The sequence below is a fragment of the Amblyraja radiata genome, chromosome 3 (genome assembly GCF_010909765.2).
Source record: "Amblyraja radiata isolate CabotCenter1 chromosome 3, sAmbRad1.1.pri, whole genome shotgun sequence".
NCBI classification, from domain to species: Eukaryota; Metazoa; Chordata; class Chondrichthyes; order Rajiformes; family Rajidae; genus Amblyraja; species Amblyraja radiata.
In genome coordinates, this window is record NC_045958.1 from 31517275 (window position 1) to 31540878 (window position 23604).

The 23604-nt window shown below is 41.2% G+C and overlaps 1 protein-coding gene across 1 annotated transcript; it reads left to right on the forward strand.

The window, feature by feature from the left end:
* The first annotated feature begins 886 nt into the window (after positions 1-886).
* Positions 887-21817, forward strand: jtb (jumping translocation breakpoint). Its single transcript, XM_033017541.1, has 6 exons — positions 887-1053; positions 5294-5414; positions 9557-9597; positions 13534-13619; positions 15531-15604; positions 20771-21817. The coding sequence occupies exons 1-6, from the start codon at positions 957-959 to the stop codon at positions 20925-20927; spliced, it is 576 nt and encodes a 191-aa protein (XP_032873432.1). The 5' UTR covers positions 887-956; the 3' UTR covers positions 20928-21817.
* The last annotated feature ends 1787 nt before the right edge of the window (positions 21818-23604 follow it).

Consider the following 23604-nt stretch of genomic DNA (forward strand, 5'->3'; position numbering starts at 1 on the left):
CCCACAGCCCACTGTCCCCACCTCTTCCTTTCTTCTTCCTGCCCCCCCTCACCAGTCTGAAGAAGGGTCTCGACCCGAAACGTCATCTATTCCTTCGCTCCATAGATGCTGCTGCACCCGCTGAGTTTCTCCAGCATTTTTGTCTACCTTCGATTTTTCCAGCATCTGCAGTTCCTTCTTAAAAAGCGACTTTGCTTGTGACGGCCTTTGTCCCTCCTCCCCGTATGCGAGTAGTTGCCGTTAGTCCAGCTCCCCGCGCGCGTTCTAACCTGAACAAGGGTCGCGACCCCAAATTTGAGTTCGAAGACTGTTCTTGCCCATCTCTCAAATAGTCCAGAACAGTCTTCCAACTCAAATAGGCAAGACAGTCTTCCAACTGGAGTCCGGCGATGGGTAGCGCGGAGTTTACATCGCGGGGATTGAGAGTAGCGCGGAGTTTATAACAAGGAGGTTGGGGGGCAGAGCGGATAGACACACAAAGCTGTAGTAACCCAGCGGGACGGGCAGCATCTGTGGAGAGAAGGAGCGGGTGACGCCCTTGTTCAGGTTAGAACGCGCGCGGGGAGCTGGACCAACGGCAACTCCTCGCACGCGGGGAGGAGGGACAAATGCCGTCACAAGCTGGAGCGGGGGGCGGGGTTCTGCACGATGCCGAGTCACGTGTGATGTAGATCCCGCCCCCCCCGCCGCCGGGTCCCTCCTCTGATTGGTGCATTTACTGCTCCACCTGCTCACGCCGTGAGGTTTAGTGACGTGCAATGGTCGTTCACCTGTGACGTAGATCACATAGAAGCCCTGCCCCCTCCGTTTTCCGGCCTCTGATTGGTGCTTTCCTCCGCCGCCTGTGACTCCCTGCCGTGATGCCGGTCACGTGTGGATGTTGGTCACGTGCAAAGGCTCCTCTAGTATCTTTGGTCACGTGTGTGGGGGGGGGGGCGGGCGGTCGGTCACGTGTGATGTTTGGTCACACAGAAGCCCCGGCCCCTCCCCTGATGGTGGTTTCTCAGCTCTCGCCGTGCGGCGGCTCACGAAGCCGGGGGTTGGCGACGGCCGGTGAGTGCGGGCTTCGGTGAACGCAGATACAACAGTTTGGAGAGTTTTTGTTTAGGATATCTAATTTAACTTTAAATAAACCTTTATTTTTGAAATGAAAAAGATTAGAGCTGGCTTCATGCCGGCGAATGTTTGCTTCGGGTTGTTAATCTCACGGACCGGAGAGCCCTTGGTCGACATCCATGGTTTACTGGGTGGCCCAAGCGGACTACCTGCTGGTGGACTGACATTTAGAGTCTATCCAGGAGCCGGCACGGATCGGTGTGAATCGCTGGCACTCATGTGGAAACGACACCGAAACATTGTAGTGTGATGTGGTCTGTCTGAGTGGGAAGGTGATAAAATCACCATGAAGAGGTGCATTGTTACAATGAATGAATCATCCTCCCCCCATATCAGGAGTGAGTAATCTGCCAGGAACCATATTGACTCACTGGCAATGTATTTCAATTAGTGGTTGTTAATTAAATTCCGCTTCATAACTGCTCCATATTTTGCTAATTAGTGCAGAGGTCGCTTCAGAAAATATACTGGATCTTTCAGGAGCGTTAACATTTGTCTGCGGTCGAGAGTGGGGAGGTCATGGGTTGGAGAATGAAATCCTTGCCTTTGTCTGTGTTTCTATTAATCATGATGTGACTGTATTGATGTGGCAGAGGATTAATTTTCATGGAACATAATCTTGCACTGCGTTATATTGAGGGTGGCTTGTTTTTTAAATTATGTTCAGTCAGTGGTAGTTTTGGCTGGTATGATTGCCTAGGTATACTCAATGAGAGTTTGTTACAACCCTTTTTTCTGCTGTATGAATATTGTTCTAATAAATTCATAGACCGATTGAAATCAAATGTTACTTTGGTGACAGCAACCTATTTGAATTTTTCACATAAGTAGGTTTAAACTGTTATTGGACTGCAAACTCACTATCAATGACAACAGACTGTTGTATTATTAGTAGTGTTGTCTTTAAGATGGCATTGAACAAAGAAAGACCTGTCAACCTAAGATAAGAATGTAAGAAATTGTGAAATGAGGAAGTTTAGATAGAACATAGAAACATAAAAAAATAGGTGCAGGAGTAGGCCATTCGGTCCTTTGAGCCAACATCGCCATTCAATATGATCATGGCTGATCATCTAAAATCAGTACCCCGTTCCTGCTTTTTTCCCCATATCCCTTGATTCCTTTAGCCCTAAGAGCTAAATCTAACTCTTGAAAACATCCAGCAGAAATTCCACAGATTCACAACTCTCTGGGTGAAAAAGTTTTTCCTCATCTCAGTCATAAATGGCCTACCCGTTATTCTTAAACTGTGACACCTGGTTCTGCACTTCCCCAACAACGGGAATTTTATTTCCTGCATCTAGCCTGTCCAATCCCTTAAGAATTTTATATGTTTCTATATGATACCCTCTCATCCTTCTAAATTCCAGTGAATACAAGCTCAGTCGACACATTCTTTCATCATATGTCAGTTCCGCCATCCCGTGAAATAACCTGGTGACCCAATGCTGAACTCTCTTAATAGTAATGATGTCCTTCCTCAATTTAGTCTCGATGCTCCTCCCCTTTTCCTAATCTGACACCATTCCGATAATAATCTGCTTTCCTGTTCTTACCACCAAAGTGGATAACCTCACATTTATCCACATTATACTGCATCTGCCATGCATCTGCCCACTCACCCAACCTATCCAAGTCACCCTGCAGCCTCATAGCATCCCCTCGCAGTTCACACTGCCACCCAGCTTTGTGTCATCTGCAAACTTGGAGATGTCACATTTAATTCCCTCATCTAAATCGTTAATATATATTGTAAATAACTGGGGTCCCAACACCGAGCTTTGCGGCACCCCACCAGTCACTGCCTGCCATTCTGAAAAGAACCTGTTAATTGCTACTTTTTGCTTCCTGTCTGCCAACCAGTTCTCTATCCATGTCAATCTCTTGTATGGGACCGTGTCAAAGGCTTTTTGAAGGTCAAGATACACCACACCCCTTATCTCCCTTATCCATTCTACTTGCTACATCCTCAATGTTGGTTTAAAAAATACATAATTGCTGGGATAACAGCAGATCAGGCAGCATCTCTGGAGAAGATTTGCTTCTCGAGTCTGAAGAAGGGTCTCTACGCAAAACATTATCCTATTCCTTTTCTCGAGATGTCCTATCAAATTGTTTTAAAGTTTGAACCACTGACCTTTCCACCTGGTTCGAATAGAATCACTAGAATAGAATAAGGGGACTAATATAACAACATCAGAACTAACCACATCTACTGCATTCAATGCCCCAAAAGTGATCTCCTTAACGTTGGTGAGACCAACCGTAGACTGGGCGACCTTTAGGCTGAACCCACGCTAGATCCGCCAAGATCTGCTGGATCTCCCGGTTGCTAATCATTTAACTCGCCTTCCCTTACTGACTTTTCTGCCGTGGGCACCTCCATTCCCAGTGAGGTCACATGCAAATTGAAGAAACAGCACCTTGTATTCAATTTGGCCAGCTTACGACCCAACAGTAATAACATTGAATTCTCCAATATTGGGTGGTAACAATCTCTCCCCCCATCTCCATCCATCTATATTCCTTCCTCTGGATTGACATTTTCTACCTCTTATGTCTTTTCTCACTGGCTTTTGTTACCTTCCCATCTCTAGCTTTTGTCCAACCATCTGCCAATCAAACCCCCATCCACTGTATCCACTCTGTATCCACAGAGCTTTTCTATAGATGCTCTGGTTTTGTTTAATATTCCAAAGATGTGAGAATTGATAGGGTCTGAAGAAGGGTTTCGGCCCGAAACGTCGCCTATTTCCTTCGCTCCATAGATGCTGCTGCACCCGCTGAGTTCCTCCAGCAATTTTGTGTACCTTCCACTGTATCCACATGTCAGGCTGTCTCAGCTTTCTCTGTTTGAGGAATAGTTCCAACATGAAACATAGCATGACCACGTTCTGTTGAGATACTGCCTGGCCTGCAGAGTTACTCCAGCACTTTGTGTCTATTTATAATAATTTCAAGGGTTTTATAATGCATCAAATGTGCTGAACTAGTGCTACATTCCCTATTGTGTTGTAATGTAATTCATGACAACTGTTGTACTGAATATGTACCAATTGTAAAATTTGGATTTTTAAAATGATTTCTTCCATTCATATTTTGAATGAATAGAGTATAATACTTTTGCAAAAAATAATTGAGCATCACAGTGGCATGGCTAGTAGAACTGCCAGCTCGGAGCACAAATCCTGACCTTGGATGCTGTCTGTGTGGGGTATGCACAATCTCGCTGTGACCACGTGGCTTTTCTATAGATGCTCTGGTTTTGTTTAATATTCCAAAGATGTGAGAATTGATAGGGTCTGAAGAAGGGTTTCGGCCCGAAACGTCGCCTATTTCCTTCGCTCCATAGATGCTGCTGCACCCGCTGAGTTTCCCCAGCAATTGTGTGTACCATTGATAGGTTAATTGGCTACTGTATATTACACATGTGTGTCTGAGAATGGTAGAATGTTGGGAAAGTTGATGAGAATGTGGGGTGAATGGGGGAAAAAAAGCATGATTACACTATGTCCCCAGGTTACAACAGGGTCTGTTCCCAAGAAATGTTCGTAACTTGAATTGTTCATAAATCAGACATGAACAAAAACAATGTATGTGAGGTGTGATGGGAGAGAAAGCAAGTGCTGGAAGAGCAACTGTCAGCCTGCCTTACTGACTTAGTGAATGTCTGATCAGCGCATCGAGCACTGCTCAACTCCACCCAGCCCCAATCGTGGCAGTTTGGGAAGTTCTGGTTGGGGAGAGAAGGCGCATCACCCATTCCCATTTGACAGAATATGTGTGTAGCAGCCGGCAAATTTATCCTCATCCATTTGCAAATTTCCTAAATGCTCGTCCATATGCAGATGCAGAGGGTGTTCATAAGTTGGGTGTTCGTAGCCCTGGGAGGATTGGTTGATGATTAGTCTGGATTTGCTGAGCTGAACGGTCTGTACACATATTGTATGTCTCTATAAAATAACCTTTGCGATAAGACTAACTTCATTGTTTAAATGACCAACTGAGTGTTTTCATATTTAACATTTGAGCATGCTAAGTTACAGTATTTGAACCATATATTGCTGTGTACATTCTCTCTGTCATCATTTATAGAATATTTTCACCTGAATTTTTGATAATTAGATTAGTGATAAAATGTATAAATGAGTGATTGCAAATTCTAACTTTGTTTTAGTGCAGCCAATCCTTAACGGTGCCCAGAGAAGAGTGAAAAATAAGAAAATGTTACAGTTTGTAGAGATGATGTACCTTCTAGTCTACCTATGTACAATATGGAGTGTGTTCACATCTTTCAGGTAAAAGAAAGGTTTCTATACAAATTAGTGATATGTTTGATCAGTTTTGTCACCAACTTTCTTTTGTTAAAAGTGTAGGCTTACTTAAAGCTTTAAAGTGTTTAACGATATGATAGAACTTTATTTATCCCAGGAGGGAAATTAATTTGCCTACAGTCATAAAAAACACAAAATACATGAAACATGAAAATAAAATGACAAGTGGTAAGGCTTCGGGGATGTGTAAAGATTGAGGGGGGGGGGGGGGGTGTCCAGTCTCCGTCTACCACACGACGGAAGGGGGAGGAGTTGTAAAATTTGATAGCCACAGGGTAGAAGGATCTCCTATGGCATTCTGCATCTTGGTGGAACCAGTCTGTTGCTGAAGGCACTCCTCAGGTTGACCAGTGTGTCATGGAGGGGGTGAGTTGTATTATCCAGGATGCTCTGCAGTTTCAGAAGCATCCTCCCCTCCAAGACCACCTCCCAAGAATCCAACTCCGCCCCCAGGACGGAGCCAGCCTTCCTGATGAATTTATTGATCCTATTGGCGTTCGCAGCCTTCGCCCTGCTGCCCCAGCACACGGCGGCGAAAAAGATGGCACTGGTTACCACCGATTGGTAGAACATCTGCAGCATCTTGCTGCAGACGTTGAAGGAGCGGAGCCTTCTAAAAAAAATACAGGCGGTTCTGTCCCTTCTTGTACAGGGCCTCATCGTTCATCGACCAGTCCAGTTTACTGTCCAGGTATACTCCCAGGTATTTGTACTCCCTGGTAAACAGCACATCCACACCATTAATGGAGACGGGACAGGGGTGTTCCTCTCCTAAATTCTACCACCAACTCCTTAGTCTTGTCGGTATTGAGCTGCAGGTGATTCAGCCCACACCACTCAACAAAGCTGTTGACTACACCTCTGTATTCAGCTTCCATACCCTCACTGATGCAGCCCACAATTGCAGAATCATCTGAAAACTTCTGCATGTGGCAGGAGACGGAGTTATATCTGAAGTCCGAGGTGCAGATGGTAAACAGGAAGGGAGTGAGGACCATCCCCTGTGGGACCCTGGTGTTGCTCGCTACCATGTCCGAGACCCAGTCTGTAGCCTGACATATTGTGGCCGTCCAGTCAGGTAGTTGGTGATCCAGGACACCATTGGTGCATTCACCCGCATCTTTTGCCAATTTGCTTCCAAGCAGTGCAGGCCGGACGGATCGTGTTAAAAGCATTGGAGAAGTAAAAAAACATGACTCACAATGCTTCCCGACTTATCCAAGTGAGCATAGGAATGATGGAGCAGGTGGATGATGGCGTCCTCAACCCCCATCTTTGCTTGGTAAGCGAACTGCAGGGGGTCCAGATAGGATTTAACCAGGGGTCGCAGGTGAGTGAGCACCAGCCTCTCCAGGGACTTCATGATGTGCAAAGTCATTGAAGGAGCTGGGGTGCATCCTCTTTGGTAAAGGAACCAGACAGGATGTCTTCCATATCACAGGAACCCGCTCCAGGCTCAGGTTGAAGATATTTTGTAGCATTGGCTGGCACACGCCTTGAGAACCCTAGGACTGACACCATCGGGACCTGTGGGTTTGCTTGGGTGGAGTCTACTCAGCTCCTTCCTCACCTGCTCAGCCTTGATGGTCAGGCTCAGCAAAGAAAGGGTAGGAGAAGTGGACCAGGGGGATTGAGGGGGAGAGACTGTCGGGGAGCAGGGGGGAGGGTGGGCAGAGGCCCCACCATCAAATCTATTAAAAAAAAAACAAAAAAACAGGTTTAGCTCATTGGCCCAGTACTAATTGCTTTCCCTCCCCAGGCCACTGGTCTTCTTGTAGCCTGTAATGCTCTTCATCCCGCTCCACACATCCCTCATGTTGTTCTGCTGAGGTTTCCGCTCCAGCTTCCTCCTCTAGTCATCCTTGCCCTGTCTCAGTCTCGCCTTCAGGTCCTTTTGTACCCGTTTCACCTCCTCCGTCACCATTCCTGAAGGCCCTCTTCTTCTGGTTGAGAAGGGCCTTTATGTTACTGGTGACCCAGGGCTTGTTGTTGGGGAAACAGTGTACAGTCTCCTCGGTGACAATGTTATTCACATAGAACTTTCTGTAGCTGGTAACTTTGCCTGAGTGAACTTCAGAAAGTAATTTGCTTTGATGTTAAACATATTATTTTAAAGTGCTTGGTTAGCTCTGTGATTTCAGTGCATTTTCAGGAAATATGTAATTGTAAATCTGGCCTTTGTAGAACTTCTGGGGGGTTTTTTTTAGTAAACTTTGGAGAAAATTAATCAATGCTTGTGTTTGTTTGGGCAAGACAATTAAAAAAAGCGATGCTCCTGTAAGCTTTATTTTGAAGTTGCCAATGTTGCAGGTCGTTTTTCTCTTTTTTTTTTTAAATGACCTCTGCTGGAAGGAATGCAAATATGAGTGATGTTTATAATTTGTAACATATAGAAATTCTAGGCATGTATCAGGTGAGTTCTTTATCCAAGGGATGTGAATGCTTATTCCAAACTCACCCAACATTGGGAACATTTTTCCTGCATCTTGCTTGTCCAGTCCTTTTATAATTTTATATGTTTCTATAAGATTTTCCCCTCATCCTTCTAAACTCCAGTGAATGCAAGCCTAGTTTTTTCAATCTTTCCTCATATGACAGTCCCGCCATTCCAGGGATCAATCTCGTGAACCTACGCTGCACTGCTTCAATCACAAGGATGTCCTTCCTCAAATTAGGAGACCAAAACTGTACACAATACTCCACATGTGGTCTCATCAGAGCTCTATACAACTGCAGAAGAACCTCTTTACTCCTATACTGAAATCTTCTTGTTATGTATTTATCCCGATTAGTCATTGTTTCTTGGAAATCTTTGATTCCACCATACAACTTGCCTCTATCATTAAAAATGAGTAAATTCTCCCAAATTAAAGTGCAAAGAAATAGTACAGTGGGCCATTTGGCTCCTTAAGCTCCTATAACAGATAAGAAAAATACTAAATTCTCTCTTGAATAACCTCAACAAATGCTCTATCAGTCCTACAGCAGACTAACAAATTTGATGCAAATAGAGAAAATGATATATTGTTTGTGTTTAAAAGGGAAAAGTCTGAAGAAGGGTCTCGGCCCGAAACGTCGCCTATTTCCTTCGCTCCATAGATGCTGCTGCACCCGCTGAGTTTCCCCAGCAATTGTGTGTACCTATTGTTTGTGTTTGCCCTCTCTAATAGCTCTCATTTCACAGCTTTCCCTTGTTCATGTTCTCCCTTTTTAAAAGCCTCATTTCACTTGATTAATTTACCTATATCTTATCCTAGTGACAATTACGGCCACATCTATCAGGCCCATTCCCTTTCAGTTCCTTCTCCAAACTCTGCAACTGACAAATAACTTGATTTCTTTCTATCCCAGGTCTGATGATGTTTTTTAAACTGTAACATCTCTATTTCAATTGCCACAGATGCTGCTTGATGTGCCAACGTTTTCCAGCATTTTCTGTTTTTATTTCTGCTTTTCAGCATCTACAGGTTTTGATTTTCACTTTGTATGTTTCATTGTTTTACTGTCCACTATGAAAGGATGATATTGATTAGTTTATATATCTTTGAACCTTCTTCAAGGTTAATGCACTATGAAGTCCTCAATATTTGTTTATAAAAAAAAAACTATCCAATAAAATTAATAAGTGCAATGTTCTGGTGCAATTCATCAATATATTTCCCGTTTACAAAATGCAATCTAATAAATATGTGGTATTATATTGAGGTAAGATTTCAAAGCTCTTACTCATATGGCTGGCTAATACAGAAGCTGGGAATTAATTAAAATTCAGATGCTGGAAATCTGAAATAGAAATAAAGCGCTTCCAATAATCAGTCGGGAAGAATCTGTGGAGGAGGAGCAAAGTTAATGTTTCAAGTCAGGTTAGTTTTGTAATTAGTTATCACACTGATTTACCAAATTCTTTTATGAACATTATCTAATGTCGTGAAAGAAAGTGCAATTTAGGTTTAAAATGCATGCAACATTTCCAGCTTTGGTCATTATATTCAAAAAGAGCTAGTTTTAATAGCTTTTGATTTATACTGAATTTTAATGTGTAACATAGCAGTTTGGTCATATGTAATGGTTACATTTTGTTCTTTTTACCGTCTGGATTCCTTCAGGATATGTGAAGCTGTGCCATTCCAGTCACAAAAGAATACAAGTAAGTGCTGTAATAGTAAAGTAACAAGTTGTCTCAACATTTTACATTTTTTGAAATATGAAAATAAAAAAAATGTAAAGAATGGAAATGGGCAACAATGAAAACAATTTTAGATTACTGGAAGACAAATTACAAGATTTGGACTGCAGAAGTTTAATGTTGAAAGCTCTATGGGAAGGCTGTGCTGGAATATAAAAGCAAGTCTGAAGAAGGGTCTCGACCCGAAACTTCGCCCATTCCTTCTATCCAGAGATGCTGCCTGTCTCCAACATTTTGTGTCTTATCTTCAGCAAGAATATCAAGTCGAGTTTCATATTGGAAGATTGTATGATCTAAATGACCAAAATAAGTTAAAACAAGAGAAAGGAACAATGTGAAAGGTGAAGGCAGTGTAACCAAAACCATTAATTTATAGTGGGAACATGAATACGAATTTCGAGAATTAACTTACTATTTTAATCTTGCACAATGTAAGTTACTTTGTGCAATCTTGGTGTGTGTCATCTTCCATTAGGCTTAACACTATATAACCAAGTTAAACATTATCGCTTTAAAGTTATGCAGCACAAAATATTCTTGAACTTTAGCAGCTCCTGAGGAAAAACATGAATTGATTTTTTTTTCAGTGTTACTTGGAGCCAGTTTATAGATTTTATGGAGTTCAATTTCTCCCCTACCACCACCATTAATCATGTTTCCCTTATTTTCTCCTAGTCTCCATCTTCATAGATTTAGTACCTATCATGTACAGATTCTCCAAAAATGGAGTGTCTGACCTACGTACAACCTGTGCATACGAATCAGTGTTTGGGAAATCAGTGGGATAGATTAGCCAGCAGCAACAGGACTGTAGGCATCTTCTTCCATGTGAGAATTCAATTAGCGGCAATTTCTGAATGATTAAGTTAAATGCCATGGTTTAACTACACACCACCCACAGTTAGTATGCATTTTTATTAAACTATATTGGCAGGTGGCGAGATTCTGATTTGTGAACTGTTCTAGTTTCGAACAGTTCTCGGGAACAGAATCCTACCGTAACCCGGGAAGGAAATGTATTGGTAATTGTTGAGATGATTTTCTGTGAAAGATGGCTGTTGATTCAATAGACAATAGACAATAGGTGCAGGAGTAGGCCATTTAGCCCTTCGAGCCAGCACCGCCATTCTATGTGTTCATGGCTGATCATCCCCAATCAGTACCCCGTTCCTGCCTTCTCCCCATATCGCCTGACTCCGCTATTTTTAAGAGCCCTATCTAGCTCTCTCTTGAAAGCATCCAGATAACCTGCCTCCACCGCCCTCTGAGGCAGAAAATTCCACAGACTCACCACTCTCTGTGAGAAAAAGTGTTTCCTCGTCTCCATTCTAAATGGCTTACTCCTTATTCTTAAACTGTGGCCCCTGGTTCTGGACTCCCCCAACATCGGGAACATGTTTTGTGCCTCTAGTGTGTCCAAGCCCTTAACAATCTTATATGTTTCAATGAGATCACCTCTCATCCTTCTAAACTCCAGAGTGCACAAGCCCAGCTGCTCCATTCTCTCAGCATATGACAGTCCCGCCATCCTGGGAATTAATCTTGTAAACCTACGCTGCACTCCCTCAATAGCAAGAACGTCCTTATTAGGGGACCAAAACTGCATACAATACTCCAGGTGTGGTCTCACTAGGGCTCTGTACAACTGCAGAAGGACCTCTTTGCTCCTATATTCGATTCCTCTTGTTATAAAGGCCAACCTGCCATTCGCTTTCTTCACTGCCTGCTGTACCTGCATGCTTACTTTCATAGACTGATGTACAAGGACCCCCAGATCCCGTTGTACTTCTCCTTTTCCCAACTTGACGCCGTTTAGATAGTAATCTGCCTTCCTGTTTTTGCTACCAAAGTGGATACCTCACATTTATCCGCATTAAACTTCATCTGCCATGCATATGCCCACTCCCCCAACCTGTCCAAGTCACCCTGCATTCTCATAGCATCCTCCTCACAGTTCACACTGCCACCCAGCTTTGTGTCATCTGCAAATTTGCTAATGTTACTTTGAATCCCTTCATCCAAATCATTGATGTATATTGTAAATAGCTGCGGTCCCAGCACCGAGCCTTGCGTTACCCCACTAGTCACTGCTTGCCATTCTGAAGATTCACGAGATATATTGTTACAGTGCATTCAGAAAGTATTCAGACCCCTTCACTTTTTCCACATTTTGTTACGTTACAGCCTTATTCAAAAATGGATTAAATTCATTTTTTTTATCAGCAATCTACACACAATAGCCCACAATAAAAAAGTGAAAACAGGTGTTTAGAAATTTTTGCAAAAAAATTAAAAATAAATAACTGAAATATCACATTTACATAAGTATTCAGACCCTTTACTCAGTACTTTATTGAGACACCTTTGGCAGTGATTACAACCTCAAGTCTTCTTGGGTATCACGCTACAAGCTTGGCACACCTGTATTTGGGTAATTTATCCCATTCTTCTCTGCAGATCCTCTCAAGCTCTCTCAGGTTGGATGGGGAGTGTTGATGCACAGCTATTTTCAGGTCCCTCCAGAGATGTTCGATCGGGTTCAAGTCCGTGCTTTGGCCGGGCCACTTACGGACATTCACAGATTTGTCACAAAGCCACTTCTGCGTTGTCTTGGACGTGAGCTTTAGGTCGTTGTCCTGTTGGAAGGTGAACGCCTGCCCCAGTCCGAGGTCCTGAACGCTCTGGAGCAGGTTTTCATCAAGGATATCTCTATACTTTGCTCCCGTTCATCTTTACCTCGATCCTGACTGGTCTCCCAGTTCCTGCCGCTGAAAAACATCCCTACAGCATGATGCTGCCACCACCATGCTTCACCGTAGATATGGTATTGGCCAGGTGATGAGCGGTGCCTGTTTTTCTCCAGACGTGACACTTGGCATTCAGGCCAAAGAGTTCAATCTTGGTTTCATCAGGCCAGGGAATCTTGTTTAGGTGCCTTTTGGCAAACTCCAAGCGGGCTGTCGTGTGTCTTTAACTGAGGAGTGTCTTCTGTCTGGCCACTCTACAATAAAGACCTGATTGGTGGAGTGCTGCAGATATAGTTGTCCTTCTGGAAGTTTCTCCCATCTCCACAGAGGAACTCTGGAGCTCTGTCAGAGTGACCATCGGGTTCTTGGTCACCTCCCTGAATATGTTAGTAAGTCTCTATCCTAAGGCCCTTCTTCCCCGATTGCTCAGTTTGGCCAGGCTCTATGAAGAGTCCTGGTGGTTTCAAAGTTCTATTTATGAATGACGGAGGCCACTGTGCTCTTCGGGACCTGCAATGCTCCAAAAATGTTTTATACCCTTCCCCAGATCTGTGTCTCAACACAATCCTGTCTCGGAGGTCTACAGACAATTCCTTCGTCTTCATGGCTTGTTTTTTGCTCTGACATGCACTGTCAACTGTGGGACCTTATATAGACAGGTGTGTGCCTTTCCAAATCATGTACAATTAATTTAATTTAACACTTGTAGACTCCTATCAAGTTGTAGAAACATCTCGAGGATAATCAATGGAAACACGATGCACCAAAGCTCAATTTTGAGAGTCACAGTAAAGGGTCTGAATACTTACGTAATTGTGATATTTCAGTTATTTATTTTTAATTATTTTGCAATAATTACTAAACACCTGTTTTCGCTTTTATATTATGAGGTATTGTGCGTAGATTGATGACATAAAATATGACTGTAACCAATTTTAGAATAAGGCTGTAATGTAACAAAATGTGGAAAAAGTGAAGGTCTGAATACTTTCTCAATGCACTGTATATTGCCTCAAAGGTAACCTTTCTAGACTTTGCTGTGTGGCGTGTGATTCTTAGGTAGAAATAGATTGGCTATTTTTTTTTTTAATGTTAAGATTTTCACTTGCAAAGTAAGATTATAAATATATTTTATTTATAAATTAAACAGCAAATAATTTGCACCCAAGACCTTGCTGGGAAATTGAAGAATACAGCATTGTAAGAGAATGTAGTCCTTGCACTGATTACGAAAAGGTATTTTGCATGTGTGTATGTGTGAGATATTCAAATATTTTTGTCCTTTAAGAGATTAGTGTGATTATAATTTTTCTTTGAGAGAATATTCTAACTTTACATCTTAGATCAGATGTGTAAGAAGGAACTGCAGATGCTGGTTTAAACCGAAGATAGACACAAAAAGCTGGAGTAACTCAGCGGGACAGGCAGCATCTCTGGAGAGAAGGAATGGGCGACTTTTCGGGTCTAGAAGGGTCTCGACCAGAAACGTCACATTGTGTTTTTGATTTTTTGTTTTTGGACTGAATTCTGTTTTTAATTTGTGTTTCTGTGATGTCTTTATTATTTATTTTATTCTGATTATATGTTTATATTCCTGTTAATCTATTGAGATGTCTGAAAGGCGCCCAATAAATAAAATTTATTATTATTATTATTATTATTATTCCTTCGCTCCAGAGATGCTGCCTGTCCCGCTGAGTTACTCCAGCTTTTTGTGTCTTAGATCAGATATTGTATTTTTAAAATAGTTAGCAATGACACATTATACGAGTAGATACATTGTAAAAAACAACAGTATCTCTAATCATTATTGGCTATTAAATAATGGTGAAGCTAATAACTTATTATTTATGCTATAGCTGCTATTATTTATGATCAAATGCTACATCAACTTGATGTGAGGATCAAATTGCTTGGTTAAATATGTTGAACCATTTCTGTTATGTTGATGTCAGCACCCTGAAAATTATTTGATTTTTTTTTTTCCTTATTCAGATTTCTCTTTCCTTTTTATTTTTCCTCGCTTAATTTACCATTGAGGTAACATTATAATTTCATATTTCCTTCTTGGTTCATATTTCCCTGTCCAATCAGCATAACTGAAAACAAAACCACTGTCTGCCAAATACCAGAAATTAATTGATTATGGGATCTTGCTATGCATCATATTTCTGCTATGTTTTCTCTAGTGCAGAGGAAGCTAACTTTAAAAGTTGCTTAATTCGCTATAAAGTATTTTTTGGCATAAAGAGATCACGAAAGCTACTATATGAATGGATATTCAGATATTTTTAACAGCAGTAGATCTAAAATTTATCCGGTCTCTTCAGTGTCTAGAAGTCGTCAGAATAACATGTGTTGGTAAAATGAAAGGTGGATTAAAATATCTCAATAAAGATGAATGTGGAGAAAGATTACTTCCTTTAAATGTAACCCTTACAGCTAAAAATATTGTACAAAATACGCAAGTAACCCTTACAGCTAAAAATATTGTACACAAAGTCTTGTATTTCCTGAAAGTAGAAATACTACTTGCAGTGACGTGCATTGAATTGTAGCATTTTGCATTCAACATTCTAATGCCAATCAGAAGGTAAAGATTTTGATTGCCTATTAAAATTTTAGTGTTTTTCTGGATCAGATCCTTTCATATACTGCTTTATTGCTCAGTTTTGAGATCTATGGAAGGGTCCCTGTTCCAAAAATCATATTTTCTTTTTCCACAGGTGCTGCTTGACCGGCTGATTTCTTTCATTTCTATTTTTTGGGGGATTTCAGTCTCTGCAATTGTATTTGTTTTTTGTCCTTCTGTTTTTGGTTATACAAAGGAAATATAGAAATAGCAGAAAAAATGCCACGTTGGATAAAGTACCAACATTTATTTTTTACTTATTTCATATTGAAAAGATTATGATCCATCCTTATGAATGCTGATTAAACTAAATAATCAATTTAGAAACTGTTTTAAATGAGCAAATACACGATTTACAAATGTGTTATAAATTTGCCAGGTGTTCAAGAAACCATATTCTAAGTAAAAATAAATCCAATTTCTAGCCTAGTTTTGTTGAGTTTTACCATGTCACATACTTTGTCTTTAAAATCTCATTGCTATAATTCCGTAACATATCATCTCACTTTCTGCAGACCGTGCATATAGAATGTAAATTTACTGGATTTGTTGAAGATGTAAAATGTACGAAAGACCACAGGTACAGAAGGTAAGGCAACTGCAGATTTCCGTTCAGTTCGTATCCTTGTTTGTAAGGAATCGTAGGTTTTTGAAAGTCTAATTTAATCAGTAAATTTTATTTTATTCTCATTAGATTCTAATACAAGTTCAGAAATAGTAATATCTGTATATTTTACCTATTCATTGGGCAGATTCTTTTTGGGAGCCACATGAACTCTTGTTATTCAAGATTTAAGAGTTTATTGTCATGTGTCCCTGATAGGACAATGACATTCTTGCTTTGCTTCAGCACAACAGAATATAGTAGGCATGACTACAGAACATTCACCAATTGGGCTTCACTTTTGTTGCTTGCAAAAGAGCAATGAAGTAAATTAACCACACTTACCTTGTTGCTTAATATCACGATGCCAAGCTTCAATTTCTTTATTGCTAGTTGTCATGTTTGATATTACAACATTCATTTTGTAATCATACAAGCACTGATGCTTAATTTAAAGTTTGCTCTTACTGTTGACATCCTTGCTATATATTATGTAGCTGTGGCAAATTATGTTATCCAGTTGCCAATTGCTACAAATCATCTTCACTGGGTGGGTGTCATTCGCATGCTTTTCTTGCAGCAGTATTTCGGCTACCACTTAATAATTGGTCATGAATGCAAACGTGGCAGGATCAGAAGTTCTGTTGGGCTTGGAGCTATGATCCCTGTTTTTCAATGTGATGCTATTGACCAAAATAAACAAAATGAAAGCTTATTTATATAGAATGCCAAAAGAATTGATGCTATTGGAGCTTTTGTGGTAATAATGCGTTTGTAGAGCACTTTTAGTTTGGTGCTTTAGAGGTATAACAGAATGGATCTTAAACCACAGTAGGATTTGAAAGGAGATAACCTTGGCTCAGATATGAATTGACATAGGACAAATAGGTACTGGTAACGGAGGTGAGTAGGGATTGAAAGCTCATTTTGAATAGGACACAGGTTGTGATTATACAAATAATTACTATTTTACCTTTCATCCTATTTCATTTTTAGTCATACGTGGCCCTTGACGATTAAATTTGATAATTGCATAAGTCATCTAAATCTACCAAATGATGTCCTTTCTGCACTCTTTCTCACTCTCTCCAAACATATCTATTTGTAGGCATTTTATGTAACTTTTGTAACTATAGAATGTGTAACAGGATATTTGCTCAAATTGGCAGTTTTTGTGAACCACTGCCTATCTATTTCTATTCCTTTTTAGATGCATCTATTCCATTTGTTATAATTGTCGTAGCATATTTCACATCCTTATCACACACTGGGCAAAGAAACTGCTTCTGTATCGGATTCACAAGTGACTATCTTTGTGGTGCCAACTTTTGGATTTATTCACAGGTGGCAATATCTATTCTACTGAAACTCACTGTAATTTTAAGTATGGTGTATTGACATTTCTGATTCTTGGCCTCAATGTTACAAAAATAGAATATGAATATCAGGTTATGTTGCAGATGGTGTGAGTATGTTGTACAAATTAGTTGCCTATTATAAAAACGCTACAATAACTTTGGGATTTCTCATGGCTGGGAAGGGCACTACTCAAATTCAAGCTTATCTAATCATTATTTAAACTAATTTGAAGATTTTTTTCTTTGCTGATGGGAAACTTCCTCGAGCTATCTGTTTGTAGCCTTAGGTGTACATAACTGGTTATGAAAACTGATCCAAATAAAGTGGTGGTGGGAGTGGTGTAGCGGGAGATTGTATCAATTTATTAACTCGATTAACCACTCGTAACTTAATTTAACAATTTGCTGTTTGGTGATTAGAATAAACGCATCAAATTTGCTGTTGCACTAAATCATCACTATCCTGGAAGAATAGGGTGATAAAGATTACTATGGAAAACAAAAATTGCAGACACCCTAAGACCTCTTTATTGGGCAATGACACCAAGACTGCAATGAAATACATTGATCAAACTATCTACAGATAAAACAATTCCTGTACATGTTTCACATCTCAGCTTGCCCAAACAACCTTGGTTTGCTTTTAATCGAAGGTAGACACAAAATGCTGGAGTAACTCAGCGGGACAGGCAGCATCTCTAGAGAGAAGGAATGGGTGACCTTTCTGGTCCAGCCCCTTCAGACTGCTTTTAGTTGACTGCAGTCTTATAGAGAAGAAATTGATGTGATTTCCGCCATCCATCAAACATAGAATTTTCAAGACAACCACACATGTACCAGATCCTTTCTTGGGCTGTAAATCTACCATGCTCCCGATACATCCTCTCGGCACACACCTGGTCCACATTGGAGGTCCTAATTCCATCTGCACACCTAATCTATACTTTGGACCCTGGTTCTGGCTATACATCAATACAATTGTTACTTTAACTGGTGATTACAGGACTTGAAAAGTCACATTATATAGAAATAATGTATAAACTATATTTACTTTTACATATTTATGAATATGGGAGCAAACAAAATAATTGACCCAGGTTCCCTACCCAGCCGCACAGTGACTATTGATATTTGACTACTTGCCATTGTGTTGAATGCATAGTATACAGGATTCATTGGACACCATAGGAGAGGGCCCTGAGAAATAGTCAATGTTTGCAATTTCCCCAGATGTTTGTGGGGAGGAATTTAAGGGTGATTGCCTTTGCCATGTCTGAATTGGCTGTCTAGATTGAAAGCACATCCAGTGTTATTCATTCTCTATTTAAATGAGGTGGTAATGGTACAACTGGGTGAGCTTGCCTGGCTACTCACTTGTCAACCACATGAGTCTGGAATCGCATGAAGGCCAGATCTGGTTAATGTACCAGTTTTCCTTCCCTTAATGTGTAATGACCCGGTGGGTTTTAATGATAATTCAGTAGTTTTCACGTGCAAACTATTTGGGGTTTTGTTCCAAATTCCAGTTTATTTACTAATCTAAATTCTATGACTCATCAATTTTATCACCTTTGCTACTTTCACTGGGAAGCAGTGTTCAAATTCACTTGGACCATCACTTTTCACCCTCCGGCAGCTATCTCCACCTTCACCGACCCCTCAGCCCACCTATCTCCACCATCCAGAGAGTTGTGAAGGCAGTGGAGGCCAATTCACTGGTTGTTTTCAAGAGTTAGATTTAGGGAATCAAAGGATATGGGGAAAAAGCCAGAAAGGGGTACTGATTTTGGATGATCAGCCATGATCATATTGAATGGTGGTGCTGGCTCGAAGGGCCAAATGGCCTTCTCCTGCACCTATTTTCTATGTTTCTATGCCTTTTTATTTGACTTGTCTACTTTCACCTATCGCCCATCTGCCTCGGTCTTCCAACTCTGACCTCGTTGGTGGACAGACCTACCCCCTACCCACACACACACACACTTTCAGTCTGGATCCAGCTGCTTGATATTCTTCACTCCTTCTCAAACCACCAATCACCCACTGGCCCCTATCAAACCTCTTCCCCTTTAGACTGGCTGACTTCCCTCTCAAATCCGTCGTGAAGCAGGTTCTCGACCTGAAAGGCCGACAATTCCATAGATGTTGCTTGACCTACTGAGTTGTGCTTGACCTACTGAGCATTGGGTGGGCGGCGCGACTCATGTCACAGCGGCCTCTGCAGTCCGTCTGTCTTTTTTTACATTTTTTTGTCTCGTTTGAATGTAGTTTATAGTGTATTTTTTAATTGGGTATGTGTGTGGGGGGTGTGGGGTGGGGAAACTTTTAAAATCTTTTCCCTGTACGGAGAACCCAACCTTTTCTTTGTCGGATCTGCATTGTCGTTGGGGCCTAGCACCGTGAGCGGCCTCCAACCGGAACGACCTGGGGCTCCAGTCGCGGTGCCTGCAGAGCTGCGGACTTACCATCGCGGAGCTGGCCGAGTTCGGAGCGGGAGGAGCGGTGGTGGCGAACTGCTGCGACCCGGCCCTGGAGCTTCGGAGGCTCCAGCCGCACGTCTGGTGGACGGTGACACCGGGAGCCCGCGGGTCCCTGGTGGGAGACCGCTTTTCGGGGCTTCCGCAACGGCTACTTCTCCCGCCTGAGTTGTGGGGTTGAAAATGACCTGGAGCGGGGCCTTACATCGCCCGGCGCGGCTTTAAATGGCCGCGGGACTTGCTAGCGCCCGCCGGGGGGCTCCAACATCAAGACCCGGAGCTTGGCCTTGCATCGCCCGGGTCAAGAGTTAGATTTAGGGAATCAAAGGATATGGGGGAAAAAGCCAGAAAGGGGTACTGATTTTGGATGATCAGCCATGATCATATTGAATGGTGGTGCTGGCTCGAAGGGACGAAGGCCTTCTCCTGCACCTAATTTCTATGTTTCTATGTCTTTTTATTTTACTTGTCTACTTTCATCTATTGCTCATCTGCGATACTTACCATCACCCGCTAGGGGCTTTGACTGACATCGGGAGGAGAATGGGGAGTGCAGGGGAGAGATAAGACTTTGTCTTCCATCACAGCGAGGAGGAGATGCGCTGTGATGGATGTTTGTGTAAATTGTGTTGTGTCCTGGTTCTTCTACGTGTGTATGACTGCAGAAACCAAATTTCGTTTGAACCTCAATGAGGTTCAGATGACAACAAATAAATTGTTTCTTTGTATCATTGTATCATTCCTCCAGCAGATTGTATTGTTGCTCCAGATTAAAGCATCTGCAGTCTCTTGTGGTTCCACCTATTGCACCCACCTGGCTCTACAGATTGATTCTGTCTTTGGCTTATCAGCACTTTCTGGGATCTATATCACTTTTTTTTCAAAAGGGTTGTGAGACTTGGTTCTTTGTGGTTAAACATGGAAATAATAGAGTAATATATCAAATGAATATATCTTAAGATTTATAGTTTCCTAGTATTTAAGCTTTGTTGCATACAAGCAGAAGTAATCTTATCAGAAAACAACCCCTCCCCTCCCCACCTCCTCACTGCCACCCAACCATCCTGCTGTTATTTAATAAGATCATCACTGATCTGATTGTATCTTCTGTTGATCTGCTTGTGCCATCTGCTGTGGAAGAACACAAATGTGCTACATTGCGGCCTGAAATACATTCCGTAGAGATACCGTTTGATTTCTGTATCATTGCATATGTCATTAATCTAACAACTCTCTTTAATGTTGGATACATGGAATTTATTAAAAAAGATTAAACGTTTATTTTTGCTTATAACTGTTTTCACTTTGCCCCATAGCTGTCGTTCAGTTGCAATGGAGGAAGTGAAATTCTGGAAGTTTGAAGGAATTGTTGTTTTGGTTGGTGTAATCTTTGCCATCATTGTTACTTACCGACAAAGAACCCTAGACAGGCATGCTGAACAAAAAGTGCGACGACAGCTTGAAGAGATTTAGTTTTACAACAGTTACTGACACTGCTTTTGCATCTACAGCCGTTCAGGTTTTTCAGTGTTTTATCCTTTTATATTCACCAACCACCCATTTATGTTGTAGGGAATATTATTCTGTCTTAAAATAGCTTTCAAGGCAGTCAAAAATGTTAGGATATAATTACTTTGTGTTAGACATTAAATGTGTATAATATTTATATAGAGAGGTAAATTGTAATATAAAAGTTCTATTTATGTAGACTATAAAATGGAAGAGAATAGCTTGTTCGATACCTTATTTTATTAGATGTTAGGAAATTTGATTAAGAGTACTTTTTCATATCTATAAAAGTATATTGGTACTGATTTCTGTACAAAGTTCTTGTGCCGGTGTTATTTTTTGTACTTTGAACTGAATTTGCTTGTTTGTATTGCACCCCACCTTCCACTGTTCTCCCCTCCACTAACCTAACAGGAAAAAGTATTCTAATTATTGTATAAAATGCAAGATAAATTGTCACTGGGTTTGTTTGCAGATAATATTTTGAAGAAATAAAGTACAACACCCAAGAACTGCCTGTTGTGTTTCGTCTAGGAATCTATTTTTCTTTAAATAAGTTTACTCTGCATTTTATATCTTGCCTGGGACCTTCAGATTCTCAACGGGCATGACCAACCTGATTGAGTAGTCACCATTGTAAAACAATCCTGCTTCCCAGAGAGGTTTAACAGTGAGTTAATGGCTAATGAAGAGTTTTGCTTTACAAGATTTCCAGTGAAGAAAATACACGAACTGGGGTTCGAAAATTTATCTTTTATTTTCACACTGTTGTAAATTGAATGCAATTGTATTTTTTCCTCAACGTAAAGTGCTTTTAAATGCGCACAAAAATAAAGGTGAAGGCAATAGTTGAAGAATTGAGTTTTGGCTTTTCATTGCTTTAAAAGTTGGGGTTGTTAAACGTTTCTCCCAATACAGGTTATCCCACATGGTCTACCAGAGTAATTATTTCTAGTCTCATTCCCCTACCTATTTCCCTGTAACGTATTCTGTCCTGTGCCTTTCAATTCCTATGATCCTCCTGACATCCATCCACATGAGGGCAATTTATATTGGCTAATTAATTTATCAATACAACTTTGGGATGTGGAGAGGAAACGGAGGCATGCATAAATATAACAAATTGAAAGAACCAGACAAAGACCAAAGTGGAAAGCACCTTTGAAATACTGAATAGTTAGGAAGGAGGAGGGTTTTCTTTGTGGCAAGAAGGCAAGATGCTGAGAGCAGAGGAGTGAATTATTATTGTTGGGGAAGGAAGAATTAATTGGAACAAATCAAACAACCCCTCAGGAAGATAGTGTGGTGGTGGTATTGCATATTGTTGTTGATCTATAGACGAGGAGTTTAGAGCAAAGGTGAGAAGGATCCCATGCTGATTCAAGGAGTGAGGAGAAAGAATATTAAGGCATAAGTGTACTTAATAGAACAGACAAACATAAGAGTCTTGTTGAACTCAGTGGAGAGGAGTCCAGGGTTGATGAAATATCATATTGTCATGGAGGTATTGGTATGGAAGATGGCATTATAACAAGAGTTATAGCTGCACAGCACAGAAACGAGCTTTATACCCCAACTCATCCATGGTGATCAAGTTACCTTTCCTAGCTAATCCCACTTGACTGTCTAGCGCATGCCCTGCCATACTTTTCCTATCTGTGTGCCTATCACTATGTCATTGTCACTTGCGGGGGGAGCACTAAGGCAAATTCCTTGTATGTGAATACTTGGCCAATAAACCTATTCATTCATTCATTCATTCAAAGTATTTACTTTTTAATATTGCAATTGTCCCTGCTTCTACCATTTTATCTGGCAGTTTGTTGCATTTAGGCACCAGCCTCTGTGGAAAAGATTGTTCCTCTGATGCCTTTTAACTATTTTTCCCCCTCTCCTTAAAGCTATGCCCTTGAGTTTTAGACTTCCCTACCCTGGGGAAAAGACTGGCTGTTCACCTTTTCGATGACACTCATGATATTATAAACTTTTAAGGTCACCCCTCAGCTTCCAAGGCTCTAGTTGAGAGAAGACCCAGTCTTTTCTTACTTAAACCTTCCAGACCCAGTAACATTCTTGTAACACTTTCTTGCACCCTTTCTAGTTTAATGGTATCCTTCTTCTCAAGACAACCAACCCCTTCCTATTACCGGCCTTGCTTTCTTCTGACCTTTTTATTACCTCCAGTTCCCTCCCCCCTACTTTCAGCCTGAAGAGGGGTCCAGACCTGAAATGTCACCCAACCTTTTTCTCCAGAAATGCTGCCTGACCTGTTGAGTTACTCCAGCACTTTTTGTCGTCTCCTGTACTCAATACCTTGATCGATGAAGGCATGTATGCAAACATCATCTATACCGTGCTGCCACGTTCATGGAAAAATGTACAGGTACTGAAGGTCTCTCTGTTCTACACTCCCCAGGGGCCAACCATTTGCTGTGTAGATTCTGCCTAGGTTGGCCCGACCAAACTGCAACACCTCATATTTATCTGAATTAAACACCATCTGCCATTCCTTGGCCCAGTTGGTCAGGATCCTTCTTCAATGTCCACCAAACCATCAACTTTAGCGTCATCTGCAAACGTACTAACCATGCCATCGTTAATATAAATAACAAACAATAGTGGACCCAACACCAATCCTTGT